The sequence below is a fragment of the Colobus angolensis genome, unplaced genomic scaffold, assembly GCF_000951035.1.
Source record: "Colobus angolensis palliatus isolate OR3802 unplaced genomic scaffold, Cang.pa_1.0 Scaffold176, whole genome shotgun sequence".
NCBI lineage: Eukaryota > Metazoa > Chordata > Mammalia > Primates > Cercopithecidae > Colobus > Colobus angolensis.
This window is the reverse complement of record NW_012114888.1, coordinates 693,417-711,695: the sequence shown is the minus strand read 5'-3', so window position 1 is coordinate 711,695 and position 18,279 is coordinate 693,417. Positions and strand designations below refer to the sequence as shown.

Sequence of the window (18,279 nt, the reverse complement as noted above, 5' to 3'; positions counted from 1 at the left end):
AAAAAAAAAAAAAAAAAATTATATGATTTATTCTAAGAGATTAGGCTTTTGCTTTTGCCTTACAGTTGCATGGTCTAGCCTGCAATGGACAACCTTCTCCATGCAATTATTTTTTGTGTCATACTGCATCAGGCAACAATTATTTTCAAACATTTTAAGTGAAAATTAGGAATCTAGTGTTAAAATCCAGCTGTTTGGGATATGCAATGCAAAGCAAATAACTCACCTGACATGAAGATAGGATAGATCCTTCTCTACAAAGCTAAATTTGCACCATACATCAAGTTGGAACTACTTGCCCATCAAAATCCTTTCTTGATTGCTTTGAGATTCTTTTTGCCTTAATTGTAAGAAGATCCTGAATTCAGAAATATTAACATTTAAAATTTTTCCTTTGTAATGAGGAAATCATATACCTGTTATTTAAAGCTAATTGATTTCAGATTTCAGGGTTTTTTTCTTTTTCTTTTTTTCTTTTCTGTCACCCAAACTGGAATGCAATGGCGTGATCATGGCCCGCTGCAGCCTTGAATTCCTGGGCTCAAGCAATTCTCCTGCTTCAGCTTCCTGAGCAGCTTGGACTATGAGGCATGCACCACCATACCTGACTAGTTAAATAAAGAAAAATTGTTGAAGAGACGGGGACCCATGTGTCGCCCAGGCTGGTCTAGAACTCTTGGCCTAAAGTGATTCAATCCTCCTGATGTAGCCTCCTAAAGTGTTGGGATTACAGGCATGATCCACTGTGCCCAGCCTAAGGTTTTATATCCTCTAGGCTAAGATTAAAATTCCAAATGCCTTGAGGATCAGGCAGGTAACCTCATATAATATCATAGGGTCTGCAGAGGCCTGTGGAGGACTGAAGATCACATGCCCCCACCAAATGATATATATATGTTCTGTTTTCAAGAAAATTGCAGCCAGTTACATCCTCTAGGACCTTATTTTTCTTTTTATTTCTTTTCTTTTTTTTCTTTTTTCTTTTTTTGAGATGGCATCTCACTCTGTCACTCAGGCTGGAGTGCAGTGGCACAATCTTGGCTCACTGCAACCTCCACCTCGCCGGTTCAAGTGATTCTCCTGCCTCAGCCTCTTGAGTAGCTGGGATTACAAGCATGTGCCACCACACCCAGCTAATTTTTGTATTTTTAGTAGAGATGGGATTTCTCCATGTTGGTCAGGCTGATCTCCATACCCCTGACCTCAAGTGATCCACCTGACTCGGCCTCCCAAAGTGCTGGGATTACAGGCGTGAGCCACCATGCCCAACTTAGGACCTTATTTATCTAGTTTCTGCTTGACATCATAAGTGATGATAACACCTTACATCATAATTATGTTCCTATAAATTTTCATTTTGAGCAGTTTTTATTTTAGGTTCTGTTTTCTGGATTCTCTGATACATCAAGTTCCATTGCAATTAGATCATTTATTTTTGCAAGATCACTTTTTAATCTATTTGGTGTCTCTCCTCTTACATTCTACTTTGCCACATTTTACAATTTCCTCTTCCTCTTCCTTTTTTATCTTTCCATCTCTACCTCATTCTGACTTGCTCTGTATCTTTCATGCTGGAGTTTGACAGCCCTGTATTCTCATGGGACCAGAATATGAAATATCACTCTGTCCCTCATCTAGACATATTGAAGCCCAACCTAAGAAAATGTCTTTCCTTTTCTCTTTATTTCAATTTAGCATCCTTCTCTTTTAATGCATCATTTGATTGATAAATATTTAATGATTACATACATGACAGTTGACCTATGCCAGTTGTCAATTGACCTGTGCCAGTGCAGTCATTCACAAACTTATACTGGTAGCATTCAGTATATAGAGGTGGGTGAGAGCCAAGAATATTCTCTCTACACTTTCCTACTTGATTACAAAGAAAAAAAAATCTCAGATTAAATATTACCTACACTGAAAGTTTGATGAAGCCCCAGCTCTTTCTCCTTTTAGGTGTTCTAACATCTTTTTTTCCTTAAAAAATTTTTTTTAAAAAAAATTATTTTTTATTTTTGAGACAGAGTCTCATTCTGTCACACAGGCTGGAGTGCAGTGGCGAAGTGGTAACTCACTGCAGCCTCAATCTCCTGGGCTCAAGCGATCCTCCCACCTCAGCCTCCCTAGTAGCTGAGACTACAAGTACATGTAACCATGCCTGGCTAATTTGTAAATGTTTTTGTAAAAACAGGGTCTCATTATGTTGCTCAGGCTGGTCTTGAACTCCTGGGCTCAAGTGATCCTCCTGCCACAGGCCTGGGCCACTGTACCCAGCTCCCTCCCTCTACTTTTTAAAAGTTGAACTATAATTCACATAACAAAAACTCACCATTTTAAAGTGTCCAACATGACTCAGTGTCTAATATCTTTTTTTAACTGGGGTAAAATTCATGTAACATAAAATTAACCATTAACCATTTTAAAGTGTGCAATTCAGTGACATTTAGCATATCCACAAGGCTGTGCAACCATCACATCTATCTAGTTCCAAGACTTTTTTTTCACCCCAGAAGGAAACTCTATACTTGTCCAACAGCATCTTATCTGAAATGTTCACTCAATACAAATGTGACAGCATTCTAGCAATGGGGTTTAGCTAACCTAATTGGAGTCAGGCCAGACAAATTCCTTAAGAAAGCAGCTGAACATAGGACTATTTGGGAATGAAGCCAAAGGTGCCATTTTGAAGGGAGTGGATCTCTGGGCTCACCAGACTCCTAGAACCTGTTCCTGTAAGGACAGTGCCTGGTTAGTATTTGTAACTGGTATGTGCATTTTGAATATAATCGTTTCACTAAAATTTATTTCTAACATCACTTATGGCAATTGACAAAGCTTCTTGTGTTGATCAGAGAATAAGCTACTGAGGCATTTTGTTAGCTACTTCTGAAGTGTGGGCTTATGATAAAAATTTGCTAAGCACTCCTGGAGTATATATTCTTAATTAGGTTAACTGACCACCACCCCTAGAGGGTAGATTGCATCTAACAGACACTCATATATATCATATTGTCCACATTAAATAACCCTGGAGTTACATCATATGCACAGTTAACTTTTGCAACTTCAATTATAAAAATTGATCAAAAGTGAGAGACGAAGAGAATATTTAAATGGAGCTCTCACTGAGCTTGAGCCACAGGTCAAGCTTGAAATGGTAGCCTGAATCTACTTTTCCCACAGTTGTCCTCAGTTACCTTGTCGTGCTCAGTGTGTGAGAAGGATGCCATATTAAGAATGTTTCCAATGGTTAAAGATATATATTATTCATGCAACATGGCACCTAAGCATAAAGAAATGATTTTAACTGGTCTTCAACTGAAGAAGCAGGCAGTCATCTGCTTCAATATGGGAGAAAAATGGGCTGTGTTTTACTTTACGGAGAGGCACAGTTTTCTAAAGTAGTTAAGGAATTTTCAAAGATATTTTTGACTATCTCTGAATTTTACCATAACTGCTTTAGAATCCACCTGTCCTTCCCTTCCTTATTCCCTACCGCCCCCATACAAGATGAGTCTGAGTCTAGCATTGGGCTAGGCTCCTTGAGCTTCCCAAAGTGTAAGGTGGCGTCTCCAGGGCATTGGATGAATTTCAGATATGCCTGCTTGGATTGCCTGAAGGCAAGCAATCGTCTGGACTAACAGTCAGGATAATTTTATGCCAGAACCAAGGCAGCTTTGTGTTACTGTTAATGGGAAAAAAAATGACAAAACTTATTCATCTTGTGAGAAAGAATATTTTGTCTCTATAACACATACATTTAGAATCCCACTGTGAAATCCCAAAGGCAGACTCTAGTTCAGTTTATGGTAGAGCTGAACGATGGATGTATTACTTGAATATCATTTCCTTGTTCTAACCAGATGGTGATAAAAGTATAAAATAATCTTTATGTATTGTATCTTAGATTGTATATCCATTCGCATAGCTGATGTGTAGAATGTCTTCTTGGAAAAATTCTCTCTACTTTTTTCTTTATATTAACGAAAAGTATACACGCAGCTGCTATGTTGATTTTAAGTTTGCTGAATTTTCTTTTCATTTCTTAGTTTCTAATTATGATTCCAACAGGTATTATCTTTTGATGCCTATTTGGAAGAGGAAGTACCTGATAAAAGCCAAACCAACTACAGAATAAGATACTACAAAATCTACTTCTACCCTGAAGATGACACAATACAAGTAAATGAACCAGAGGTGAAAAATAGTGGCTTGCTTCAAGGTATCTATTTAAAGCAGAGCTATGGTTCCTTCACTTCTGACTCCTGCCTTTATAAACTGCCTGCCTTTAGCTTTTCAAAAGACTGCGTGCTACTGTTTAGGCTGTCTAACCTGCTGGCAATGGTGAATATAAACATGCCATTAGCATGTAGTTATTGATGGTGACTCACCAGCTTTCTACCCTGTGCACCTCAACATTGGCTGGGTCTCTCACTCCTCTGTGGCATATTTGTATCCTTTCAGGTGCTGCTCTGGTATGAGTAAACTCTCCTGTGCCTTTAACTTTTCCCTCAAACCCTTTTTCCTCAAACCCTTTGGTCACTTTGCCGTGGGCAGATCACTTCCTTCACAACACCATTAGGGGAGAGGAGAAAGCTGTTCTCTACTGCAGCTTCCACATTGGCATTCTCTTCTTTCTTGAATTTACTGTCATTTGTTTCAACCACCCCCTCCTCATCCTCATACCTGTTAACTACAGACTTCGATGGTACCTCACCAGAGAGTCATTGTTCCTTCACCCTGTGTATGCCAGTCATCTTTGTCCATACTCCTCTCAGCCACAGGTAAGAGTTAACTCTGTGATGTGGCCACCAGAGAAGCTAATCCTAGGTTGCATTAAGTATGGCAGAGATCAATGGAGGTGACTGATTTCTTCTGTTTGTGCTGTGGGTCCTTCTCTTGGGATGCTGCTGAGTTCTGGGTGACTTCAGGGAACAGCAACTACGACGGTGAAAACTGAACATTTGCCATGTGCAAGACAGAATAGTGAAAAGGGATATTTGTCTATAATGAGGAGACTCAAGTGTACTTGATAAATGTCCTCAGGAATCTAAAGGTGTCATGTGGAGAAGGGGTGACCTTCTTTCTGTATCTTCATGTCTTCATGGATGGGACCTAGGGATCAGCGTTCAGGTCAATAAGAGGAAGAACTTTCTGGCAGAGAGCTGCTAGAAGTTGTAGGGAATGGACCTGGATAGGGTTGGGGTTAGGGGTCTGGTGTAGGGGCGGAGGAGAGGAGAGTCACAGATTTGTTTGTTCCCTCGTGTAGATAGATGGCCCTGGGGGCAGGTCAGGGGTTGTTTTTCACCGACAGCCTGCTAGAAGTATGAGAGGATTTGAGTGTTTGTTTGGTCACTGGTGTAAATGACCTTTCAGGGTACTTAGTTCCTTGAGAAGCTGATTCTTGGGTGTGTTGTTGTTTCTTTGCCTTTTAGAGTATTGCCACCTCCAGTATCTCAGTCTCTGAAATTGCCTTCTCTAACTACAATCTCTACTCCTTTTACTTTCCCCACTTGCTCATAACTACCATCCCTGTTCTTCATTCTCCTAGAAAAACACATCCTGAATATGTCCATGTCTTTCTATCCCCTTCTGTACCATCCTCATTCAAGTTACCCTCATCTGTTGACTAGAGGAATGGAATATCTACCTAACGTGGTCTCTCTGTTTCCATTCTTGCTCCTCCTACAATCTGTTCTGTATGCGGCAGGGAGAGTGTTGTGTGGGATGTCACCTATATGCAGTGGTGGCCTTTGAGAATTATACATGCAGACTCTCCCAGAGGCCACAAAACACAAGGCTCATGGATCACATTAAAATCCATGAATCACATGATACATTAAAGTAATTTAAAACACATGATGAGAAACAAGAGGGAAAGAGATAGGGTAGGTTCACACACTTGGGACAGGGTACAAGTAGGCAGAAGGACCATACTGCCTGAATCCTGGCATCAGCAATGGTTCTGTCTCTGCTTCACTAACCTTCCCTGCTACTAGTATGGTTTGGAGACCAGAATTGAGGGTCAAGCAAGTAGAACCACAGACAGAAGGGGCCTTGGGCTGAGGGCACACACTTGCTTTGTTGGAGAGATGCAGGGAAAAGTGTGCCTGGCCATGGCTGTAGCTTGTCAATAAGCCTGCTGAATAGTCTTGGATTTTGTTTGTGTTTCTTGGGCAGAGGTCACATGGGGCCAAAATAGGTGTCACCGATGAATGAGTGACCAAATTGAGGCCTCATAAATATTGGGTGCTCATGAATATTTAGTGTCCCTTCTATATTTAACATATCATGAATATTTAGAGCCCAGGTGCCTCATGTATATTTACGACCTACTGAAGATCAGTTATCTTTTGGTTTTTCCATCCCTTTCTTTCTATGTTTAACATGCCCATGCTCTGCTTAGCCTACCTTCCTTTTGTTTTTTAACACATCTCATGATTTCTGCCTATGTTGAACAAATTTTGCTTTCTAATTACTAATCTAGGCCTGAGGGCTCTGTATTGATATACCACCATGAGTTCAAGGGGGAGAAGCAGGGATTTGAGGGCCATGGGCTCTGAGAATAAGGTTGTCATGCAACCTCATTACATGTGCAGAAGACTTCCTTCAATGCTCATGAGATTGAGGTTTTTCTTAGAGCGTGGCTTCATTGTGTCTGGTGGTTGGAATAATGAATTTGGAGCCAGCCAGCATTGCCAAGAAGTGTTTGTTGGATGCCTACTCTGTGTCAGGCACTGTGCTGTGTTTTGGGAAAATGGGCAAAAGGCCTGAGTCCCATCATAGCCCTATCTCATGGAGCAATAATAGGCCACCAGATTGGAAAGGAAAGGGAGCAAGGCCACCAGTCCAAGAGTTTTGCAATTGTTCAGGCTAGAAATGCTGAGTGTCCAAACCAGGACAATGATTGTAGGAACAGAAAATTGGGGAAGGATTTGAGAGACATTTGGTTGGCAGAGTTGATAGGCATTGGCCTGTGATTAAATACAGAGAGTGAGGAGGGGTAATATCTAATGAAAAAGTGCCTACCTTATCATTATCTCATTTAATCTTCTGATGACCAGCTAAAATATTGTCACTGTCAGCTTTTACAGAAAAGGAAACAGGCGTAGGGAGGTAATTTGCTCAGTCTGTTCTGCATTGCTCTAAAGGAATACCTGGGGCTGGGTAATTTATAAAGAAAAGAGGATTATGTGGCTCACAGTTCTGCAGACTGTACAAGAAGCATGGTACCAGCTTCTGCATCTGGTGAGGCCTCAGGAAGCGTTTACTTGTGGTGGAAGGTGAAGGGAGAGCAGGCGTGTCACATGGCAAGACGGGGAGCAAGAGAGAAAGGAGGGGATGCCGGGCTCTTGTTAACAATCAGATTTTACGGTTACCAACAGAAAGAACTCACTCATTACTGCGAGGGCAACACAAAGACATTCATATGGGATCCACCCCCATGACCCAAACACCTCCCAGCAGGCCCCACCTCCAACATTGGGGATCACATTTCATCATGAGATTTGGAGGGGACAAATATCCAAACTGTATCGGCCTCAGAGGTCTCTGTGGTTGAGTCATGATACCTTTATAAAGCTCAGGAGCACAGAGCAAGAAACAGGATTGGGGTTTGAAGCTGGAGTATGTTTCAGGGCATGAGGCCTTTGAAGGGGTGTTAGGACATCTGTGTGGTGATGTCCCTCCAGGCAGGTGGAAACTTGGGATGTGTTTTCAGGAAAAAAGTCAAGACTAGAAATGGAGATTGGGAATCAGAGGTGCCCAGATCGTGACCAGGCTATTCTACCATGTTAGAGGAGAGCCACTGGTGAGGTGATGGAAAGAGAAAGAGAATTCAATTTAGTGTCTCTACTTGGTTTTACTAGTGGTGGGAAAAGAGGAAGATTAGTATGAGGAGGTAATATGAGCTGTCCTCATTGTTCTTTGTGTTCCAACTGACACACTATCCACTCCCTGGCCATTTTATTTGGTGAATTTGGCTTAATGGTAAATCTTTCAGGAAATAGGGAAATACCTTAACATTTTAAAAACAGGTTTTCACAAATTTTAAGGTTAAAAGTGTGACATTTTACAAAGGGACAAGAGGTTTTAGATTCTTTAGGGTCATTTAAAACATATAAGGCAGTTTTTAAAGAGTGGCGAGAATGCATTAGAAAATGGTTGAAGATTATTTAAGAACAAAGAATTCACAATTTATAATTTCTGTGGACATCTATTTTACTTATGTGTATTTGATTATGTAATAGTATTGCTATAGCAAAAAAAAAAAATTCTTACAGGTTTTTATCTAAACATTTTATTCTGATATTCTCTAACTAAGCTCTGCTTATTTTCTGATTACTTTCCCACCATGACACCAAACTTGCAAAAATGATAGACTGGAGGTCACAGGACACCCCAGGCCTGGGTTAGTGACTTGCATTATTGTTTTCATTATTACCTTTCAAGGGAAAGCTCATAATCCTATAGCTCACTGGCTTCTGTCCAGTTCATCTTAGTTTTATTAAACTATCCAAGAAGAAATATGAAATGTGACTTCTTTTAGAATCTTGGAAAGGCTTTTATTAAGACTTCAATTCTTTCAGACTCTTGATTTCAAATCTCACACAGGCAGATTCCAAAGGCAAGCCAAAGGTAGTCATAATGATGTACTTGAAAATCATTCTTGTGTAAGGAGGGAGGAATGCTATCATAAAGGCTCAGAAAAAAAAGACCTGAGTAAAAGACAATTTTAAAGTCTCTGGAAATTTTCTGAATTTTTGATTGGTTCACTGTGGTCAGGACATTTCCCTGTGTGAAGACACAGCTCAAGAGTTGTGTATAGAATACACAGTAATCACGCTGCGTAATGACATTGAATTTGTTAGCAGAGTAGAGAAATTTGGAAGGCTGTAGCAAATCCTGTAGAAAGCAAACATGAATAACACTCTGTCACCAAGCTTTGTTGAGAGAGAAACCAGTCTCTCTTGAAATATTTAATATGAGAATTCTTGTTAAGGAAGGTCTATTTGGACTGCAGATAGTTTGAAAAATCATTTAAATGCCTTCTTCGAGCTTTTCTAAATTAAGTGATTGGAAAAAAGAAAACACACTTAATGAGCCAGTGGTTCAGATGTCAGTGGGACAGGGTAGGTAGTGTTTCTTTCAGTTGTGACGAGTGGCCTGGGCTTGCTTTCTATGCATCTGGGCCCTGGAAAGAGGCAAATGGTCAAGATTAGGTGCTGTGCATTGATGGTCTTCCTGTCACTTCCGTAGGATTTTGATATTTTCTAAATGAATTTGGAGGTCAGATGCATTTGTTTCTTGTGTGACCCTTTGAAAATTAGTGCAACTAGAGGAATTATAACCCTCCCCTGCTCGCTTTTAGTTGCCTCTATTATCATGTAATTTTTTAGGGTGGGGGGAGTTTGGAATCAGCCAGAAACAAAAGAGGCATCTATTAGCATGGTACCAAAATAGGCATTCATGCAGCTTCTAATCAGAACAACATATTTTTAATATTCACAAGTTCTTGTTGGCAAGGAGATTTGTGTGTGTTATGAGTCAAGAAAGCCAGTGTTGCACTTCAAGGCTTGCTTTCATTTCTTGCCAGGACATAACTCTCTTTTCGGTTAGATGTGTTATATTTATAGAATGTGTTGCTTTTCTGCTGGAATGTAGTTAAAACAACATTATATCAAGCCAAGAATGTCAGAGGTTAACCCAGTAGTTTTACCTCTAATTGTCTAGCAGAATAATTGTCAGTTAAATACACCAAGTCCAGACTAATCTGTGGTAAAGAAAGGATAATGATTAGAAATGTGCCGTGATTTTCTGGTATGGTCTATACCAGTTGTTCTCAGTTGAAAGTGATTCTCAGAATCTCCTAGCCCATCCCAGAATTTTTTCTTCTGTAGACGTGGGGTCAAGAACTGGCTTCCCTGTGGTTCTTAGTTCATCTTAGTTGAAAACACTGATTTCCACTAATGACTTGTTTTGGCCCCTTAAAAAGGTAGTATTTCTTATATATATTTTTAATACTCTAAGATAATCTACTTGATCAAGCAAATGTAATCACACAAAATAGAAGTCATTCATTCATATGCCATTCACTCTTATTGGGCATATACTGTATTTAGATATTATATCCCATAAAGTGGTGGAGGGGTGGTGGGAAGGTTGCCAGATGAAGTATAAGATACTCAGTTATATTTGAATTTCAGGTAAGCAGTAAAGTTTTTAGTATAACTATGTCCCAAATATTGCATAGGACATAGTTATATTAAAGAATTTGGTTGGGCATGGTGGCTTACACCTGTAATCCCAGCACTTTGGGAGGCAGAGGTGGGCTGATAACTTGAGGCCAGGAGTTTGTAGACCTGCCTGACCAACATAGCAAAACCTCGTCTCGACTAAAAATATAAAAATTAGCTGGGCGTGGTGGCACATGCCTATAATCCTAGCTACTCAGGAGGCTAAGGCAGGAGAATCACTTGAATCCGGGAGGCGGAGGTTACCCTGAGCTGAGATCACACCACTGCACTCCAGCCTGGGTGAAAAAAAAAAAAAAAGAATTCTTCATTGTTTATCTGGAATTCAGATTTCACTGAGCAGCCTATATTTTAATTTGCTAAATCTGGTGACCCTAGAGGGTGAACACTGGGGAGGGAACCAGGTACCTGAGGGATCACAGGAGGAAAAGCCAGTATCCACTAGAGAAGCTGGCATTTGAATGGTACCTCAAAAGTTTCTCTAGATAAAGATGGAAGAGAAAGGCAGAATAGTCAAAAGGAGCAACATGAGATAAAGTGGTGGGACAATAAATTGGGAAGTATTTGGGAGCAGATCATAGATTGAATAGGGAAAACTGGGCAAGAAGGTGGTCGTGCAAGAGGACATTAAAGCATCTGTTATTTTGGTGCTTATTCAGTGGCTAAGGGGGAGATGCATAGGGTTACTGTTTCTTATTGTGAGCAGAAATGTGGAATTTTAAACTTCTTACTCTTGTGCTGCAAGGTGGGTGCCAGGTTATGTATATAAAAATAGTTATTCTTGTGAAACCAAAACTCTGAAGGTGACATGTTAGAAAAATAAAAGTATACAAGTCATTTTAGTGGAGGAATATAGTAAACACAAGAGGAAGAAAAGACTCTGTTATGTGTGATTGTGGTTAACGCTCTTAGTATTTTTAGGGCACAAACGTGTAGATGGGATGACAAGTGGCAATTGCAGTTATATCTTCATTTACCTAAGAAATATCTGCCTCTAGACTTGGGTGTACTCTAAGTCTGCAACGTTACTAAAATGAAATTAACATACTTAAATTAAAATAGAGGTGACCTAGGTGCACTGGCTCACGCCTGTAATCCCAGCACTTTGGGAGGCCGAGGCAAAAGGATTGCTTGAGGCCAGGAGTTCAAGACCAGCCTGGGCAACAAAGCAAGACTCTGTCTCTACAAAAAATAAAAAGTTAGCCAGGCGTGGTGGTGCATGCCTGTAATCTCAGCTACTCGGGAGGCTGAGGTAGGGAGGGTCGCTTGAGCCTGGGAGGTTGAGGCTGCATTGATCCATGATCATGCCACTGCACTGTAGCTTAGGCAACCATGTGAGACCCTGTCTCAAAAAATAAATAAATAAATAAAAAATAAAATAGAGGTGAGAGTTTGGAGTCTTAATTCTGGAAGGTGAATTCCAGAAAAGTAAATTTAGTGGTATGAGCAAAGATCTAAGGCAAGTCCCAACTGAATAACATGAAAACACATTAAACATAAATGGATATATGGTCACTTTGATCTAAACCACAGGGAAATTTTAGAAAGTTAAAGCTTGAAAAGTATAGCCCGATAGCAGGGCTTTTACAAAGGAAGAGAGATGTAAAACATGAAGATGAAGAAAAGCTAGAAAGCAGGCACCTGATCCCTGGACATGTGTCCTAATAGTCTTTATGGGGCAGTTAAGATAAACACCCGAAAATTTAAAGGGCAAATACAGTGCTTTAGTTGTTTTTCTGTTTTGTAACAATATCTTTATTTATCTACCTTGATGATTTCACCTGCTCTTCAATGTGGGCCAAGGACATGATATCCTGCCCATTTCTTTGATATCCCAGAACAAATTCCTGCTGATGGAGTTTCTGCCATTTATCGTGGAAGACTAAAAACATACAAATTCTGATAATTAGAAATTTTAATTCTCAAAGGACACAGTTCAGGAACCCTACGAATATGTTGTTGAAAGCTCTCATGTGCAACTGTGCATTTCGAATGGCCCACATTGGTTTTCTGATTAATATGGAATTGTGACATTAGATTTTTGGTTATCAAAACTTTACTGTTAGTGTTAGACCTGCCTTTTCTTTCTAACTCATGGGTATTCAGGACTCAGGACTCTTTTTTTTTTTAACACCAAGAACTTCCCTAGCCTTTTCTGAGAAGCATCTAGTGAGAGAAGTATAGAGGCTAAGAGAAGGAAGAGTTGGGGGGGGGGGGCTTGAAATCTGCAGGCTCCTGCGAGAGGCAAGTCACCTGGTGGGGCAGGCCCTGCAGGGTGCGTTGCCATAGCGGTGGGTGGGCATCTCTGGAAACTTCCCCTTAGAGCAGAGAGGCTGTTCTTTCAGAAGAGCAGCTTCATCATCTGTCTTTTCTTTTCATGGTGGCTGGTAGCTCTTTTATCCATTTCCATCCTGTTATGCCTATGGCTCTTCCTCCTCAAGTCATATGTAGCTGCAGTACAGTGAGATACAGCTCAGGGCAAACTATGGAAAGTAATGGTATTTAGTTAGAGTCTGAAAGCCCAACTTCAAGATCTTTTACTGCCATTTGTTAGGGCATGACCTTGGGCATGGCATTTAACCACTCTGAGCTTTGGTTTTCTCATAAACTGAGTATTCATATTTCATGTATTATCTGCCTTATAGAATTATTGAGGATTAAATGAGAAAATGTAAGTGGAAGTTTATCCTAGGGTTATGATGATGATTGTGATTAGTATTATTTAAAAGTCCAGTGGGTGGGCCAGTTTTTCCCACCTAGAAAAATATAGGACTCCTATTCAAAGTCTTATGGAACAAAAGTCATCACTAACTTGCTTATTTGAATTTCTATAATGAAGTAAAAATTCAAGATAGATGGAATTTTTGAAGAAGCTCCTGACTGTTGAATAATTCTTATATATTTTAAAAACTGTCACAATATAAGTATTTTTAAAGTAGTATATAATGGTTCCTGAAAATACCTGAAATGCCCATCCTTTTATACATGTTTAAGTATGCAATTTGTTCTAAATGTCTAATCGTGAATGATTAAATAATTTGCATGCTGTTTTCAGTGCTATGAATTAAAGACTAATTGAAGTATAATTTTTTTGCAGTAAAATTATATCATCTTTTATGTAGTACATTTAAAAATATTCTAGGCCAGTTCTAATTTTATAGTTTTATTATTTTAATTTAATGCACCAAGTAATTAAAAATTGCTACAAAGAAAAGAAGCCGAAAATGATTTTAGTTAATTTCCCCTCAACAGAGTGAAAAGATGATAAGTAGAATAATGGAAGAGAGCCCAACACAGTTCCTGGCACGTAAAGATATTCATTAAATATTCCTTAATGAATAAGGAATGACTAATTTCTAAGTATCTCTAGACTTTGAGAAAAGGCACCATTTTCAGTGCTGTATAAAATACAAAGAAGATAGGTTGACATCTTCATATTAAAATACCTCCATGCAGAGTTCCCACAAGCCAATTTTTATTGAATCATTAGATCCGCAGTTTGCTCTGCTTTCCTTTTTCTCTTTGTTCTTGGAGTAGATTCTCAGGCCTAAGTCAGTTACAGATATTGAGAGACAATTCTCCATGGGTATCATGCATTTCTGTATCTCTTGCAAGCAGAGGCACTGACTTCTCTTTGTCCTGGACTACCTCTTCAAGGATGTTTATATAGCAAGTAGCTGTATAAGACAAAAATAATCTCTCCCTCTGGAGCAAAGTATAGGTTTGCTTATAGCCTTGGAAGATAGAGGCTTAGTGTCTCCTTCCAGAATAAAGTCTAATAAAGATAGTGGCTCCCTCTGAGATAAAGAGCAGCGATGCTTATTGCTATTTATAGAAGATTTGGGTTCCCTAAGCTAAGGGTTCCTCTCCTGTAACATAACCCACTGCATGTACAAATGTTACCTGGCCCATTGTGTCATCCTGTGGGAATTGGGGCTTAGGAAACTGGAACAGGAAATGCTGATATTCAGGCTACTCTTACTGCTGTTGATTAATAAACTGCCTTTTGTCTCTGACCAAGGCACCTTCTGTCGTCTACCAGCATCCATGAAACTGTGGAAGGCTAACTTGACATCTTGCAAGTAGGATACAATCTCAAACCCTAAACAATTCTTTTTTTTTTTTTGAGACAGGGTCTTGCTCTGTTGTCCAAGAGAGAGTACAGTCAACCTCCTGGGCTCAAGCAATCCTCCCACCTTTCAGCCTCCCGAGTAGCTAGGACCACATGTGGGCACCACCATACCCAGCTAATTTTTTTTTTTTTTGAGACGGAGTCTTGCTCTATCGCCCAGGCTGGAGTGCAGTGACCAGATCTCAGCTCACTGCAAGCTCCGCCTCCCGGGTTTACGCCATTCTCCTGCCTCAGCCTCCAGAGTAGCTGGGACTACAGGCGCCCGCCACCTCGCCCGGCTAGTTTTTTGTATTTTTAGTAAAGACGGAGTTTCACCGTGTTAGCCAGGATGGTCTCGATCTCCTGACCTCGTGATCCGCCCGTCTCGGCCTCCCAAAGTGCTGGGATTACAGGCTTGAGCCACCGCGCCCGGTAATTTTTTTTTTTTAATTATTTTTTTTTTCTTTTGTAGAGACAGAAAAAATTTTGCCATGTTGCCCAGGCTGGTCTCAAACTCTTGGGCTCAAGCAATCTGCCTGTCTCGGCCTCTGGAAGTGGTGGGGTTACAGGCATGAGCCACCGTGCCTGGCCCCTAAACAATCCTGGACAACAGATTGCAGCAATATTTGGGTAACTTGGCTGGTATGGTGTGGTGTAGTTGATACACTCATGTAGGCAAGGAACCCTTTTACCTACAGTGGCTGACCACTCTTTTGGATATATGTGGGGACCCTGGGAACATATTCTCCAGCCACCATGAGGAGAAATGAGTGGGCATCAGGGTCGGAAGTAGAAGATGGGATGAGATCTAGAGCTTTTGACGCAGAGCACTGGCTAGAACTATGAAGACTGATAAAACTTGAGGTAGTGCTTGGGCAGAGGTGGACAGAGGCTGTAGAGGAAGGAAGAAAAATAGGTTGATAGAGGAAAGAAGATTCCATGAAACTTCACAGCAGCCAAAAGTCATTCATCCTTATTGAAACTTCTAAGTCAGCGTTGGCACCTATCATTCCAAAGCTTATTAGCTTTTTTTTTTTGAGCCATGAGTACACATTTTTGTGAGCACTCTGCATTGGTGATTCAATGCCTTGTTGAGTATGCCTACATTGAGTGCTTGCTGGTGGCTGAATGTGAGCAGGCTTGTTCTGGGAAAAGACATAATGGCAGCATCTGGTATTTTTGGTCATTCTGCCTATGTCCCCTTTCCTTCATCCCCCATCCTCACCCTAGTCTTTATGGTTTATTAAAATACTTCCCAGCCACCACTTAGGCAACTCTAACCACGTGCAAGGCTGGCCACAGAGCTCTGAACCTCAGAAGTCTCAGCTCCTTCTGACTTCCTCGGAGTTGGAACGTACTAATGCTGCTTCCTAGAATGAGCCCTTTGCCCAGTTTTCTGTTGAGGGAAAGTATTTGGGGTTGTTAGTGAATGTGCTGCATCTTCTTACTTGATAGCCACATGATAAAACAGTTGTATTTTCTTTCATGCCATAGGGACTTCTATCCGGCGTCATCGGATTACTCTCCCGCCTCCTGATGAGGATCAGTTTTATACTGTGTATCATTTTAATGTCGGCACAGAGGTTGTCTTCTATGGCCGGACATTCAAGATTTATGATTGTGATGCATTCACGAGAAACTTTTTGAGGAAAATAGGGGTCAAAGTGAATCCCCCAGTACAATGTCCGGAAGATCCTTACATGAAGATTCGGAGAGAGGTAAGGAATTGACGTTCGTTGAGTTCTTGTCTTCAAAATAAAAATTCCTTTGGAAAGTCAGTAAAGGGTATTTGTACTCCTGATGCAGATGTCAAAGACCTTTTAGGGCCATAGTTATTCCAGTTGTTTTGTTGTTCTTTGAGCCAGAGGAAAGGCTGAGTGTTAGCCACAGAGCAGAAATGACTTCCTCACTGCCTCACCCCAATTCTCTCTGTAGAGAGTCTCTCTTTCAGGTAGTAGGAGTCTTCAGTGAACTGCACAGGTGAGACAGTTTCTAGACACCCACAACTGGCTTTGTGGTCACTGATGGTATATGAATTGTATCCACACTTCCTTGGCTTGTGTTTTTGCATGTTAGTTGCCTAACTGGCCACAAAGATCTTTGCTTCTATACTAGTGATTTAGTGAACCAAGCCTTGGGTACACGTTTTTACTTCCTCCTAGGAAATTCCTCTTAGGGTGGCATTGGAATGCCGAGATGCTCTGGAAGAATAAGGAGGACCATGATTCTGGTGTACCCCCTATAGGAAATGATGTTTGTGTACAAGGTCTGACCCCAGCTAGGGTAAGGGAGTCAACATTTTTAGTATTATTTTTGTCTTCCTATTTTTTAAACAGTCCCTGGGCCCAAATTCTGTTTTCTAGAAGAATTTGAACACTCACAGGGGTAGAAGGTGGCACACCCAGCTAATCTCCTTGCTGGGACTGGATCACAAATCTCTTGACTCTTACTCTGATTTCCATCATCGTCACTTGTTTCCTTTTTCCTTTTCTATTGAAGTGTGATTACACACAGTAAAATACACAGAAATTAAGTGTACAGTTGGATGAGTCTTAACAAATACATGTACCCCTATAACCTACCCCCAGATTGAGATGTAGAGCATTTCTCTTCCCCGAGAAAGTCCCCTCATGTGCTTTTCCTATCGATCCCACTCCCTACCACAAACAACTGCTGTCCTCATTTCGATCCCCATAGATGAGTGTTGTCTGACTTTTATTGTTTTAAAACTTACAATTCATTTCCTTGCAGAAAGGTAACAAAATTTAGAACAAAATTCTCTTTTGATTCTGTTTTGATCTCTTTTTAAAAGCCACTTGTAGGATCATTCACCTATTCCTGCCTCCCAGCCCCAGCAAAATTATTCTTTAATGTTGTTGTAGGCATACAACCCTCTGGAGAAATATATATATTGTTGATCCTGGAATATCTAAGGTGAAATGCCTGTATATTGATGTACAAAGGGATATTTTTGGTTTGGATTCATTTTTAGTTTTTCCAAATGCCCTGGATGAAAGAGTCTAGATAAATAGAAAGAATTTAGAACCAGCAGAGAGAACTTGAAGGAAATGGATCCAAATGAATTGCCACCCTTTGCATATGGCTACACTCATTCACTAACAGTTGTTACATGATAGTGATTGTGAATGATGATGGATTATATGAAAATGCACAGAGCATCATGGGATTTCATAGGTTTATGAAGAAAATATATATATATATATTTATTTATTTAAAATTATACTTTAAGTTCTGGGATACATGTGCAGAATGTGCAGGTTTGTTACATAGGTATACACGTGCCATAGTGGTTTTCTGCACCCATCAACCATCATCTACATTAGGTATTTCTCCTAATGCTATCCCTCCCCTATCCCCCCATCCCCTGACAGACCCTGGTATGTGATGTTCCCCTCCCTGTGTCCATGTGTTCTCATTGTTCAACTCCCATTTATGAGTGAGAACATGGAGTGTTTGGTTTTCTGTTCCTGTGTTAGTTTGCTGAGAATGATAGTTTCCAACTTCATCCATGTCCCTGCAAAGGACGTGAACTCATCCTTAATGACTGCATAGTATTCCACGGTGTATATGTGCCACATTTTCTTTATCCAGTCTATCATTGATGAGCATTTGCATTGGTTCCAAGTCTTTGCTATTGTGAATAGTGCTGCAGTAAACATACATGTGCATGTGTCTTTATAGTAGGATGATTTATAATCCTTTGGGTATATACCCAGTAATGGGATTGATGGGTCAAATGGTATTTCTGGTTCTAGATCCTTAAGGAATTGCCACATTGTCTTCCATAATGGTTGAACTAATTTGCACTCCCATGAACAGTGTAAAAGCATTCCTATTTTTCCACATCCTCTCCAACATCTGTTGTTTCCTGACTTTTTAATGATTGCCATT

General features: G+C 40.3%; 1 protein-coding gene across 1 annotated transcript in view; it reads left to right on the top strand.

Moving 5' to 3' along the window:
- The window catches only part of EFHC2 (EF-hand domain (C-terminal) containing 2), a 202,790-nt gene that overhangs the window by 67,181 nt on the left and 117,330 nt on the right, over positions 1-18,279 (top strand). Inside the window, exons 3-4 of the mRNA XM_011938658.1 lie at positions 4,075-4,225; positions 15,862-16,085. Coding sequence (XP_011794048.1) covers positions 4,075-4,225; positions 15,862-16,085 — 375 coding nt within the window. The remainder of the gene's footprint in view (positions 1-4,074; positions 4,226-15,861; positions 16,086-18,279) is intronic.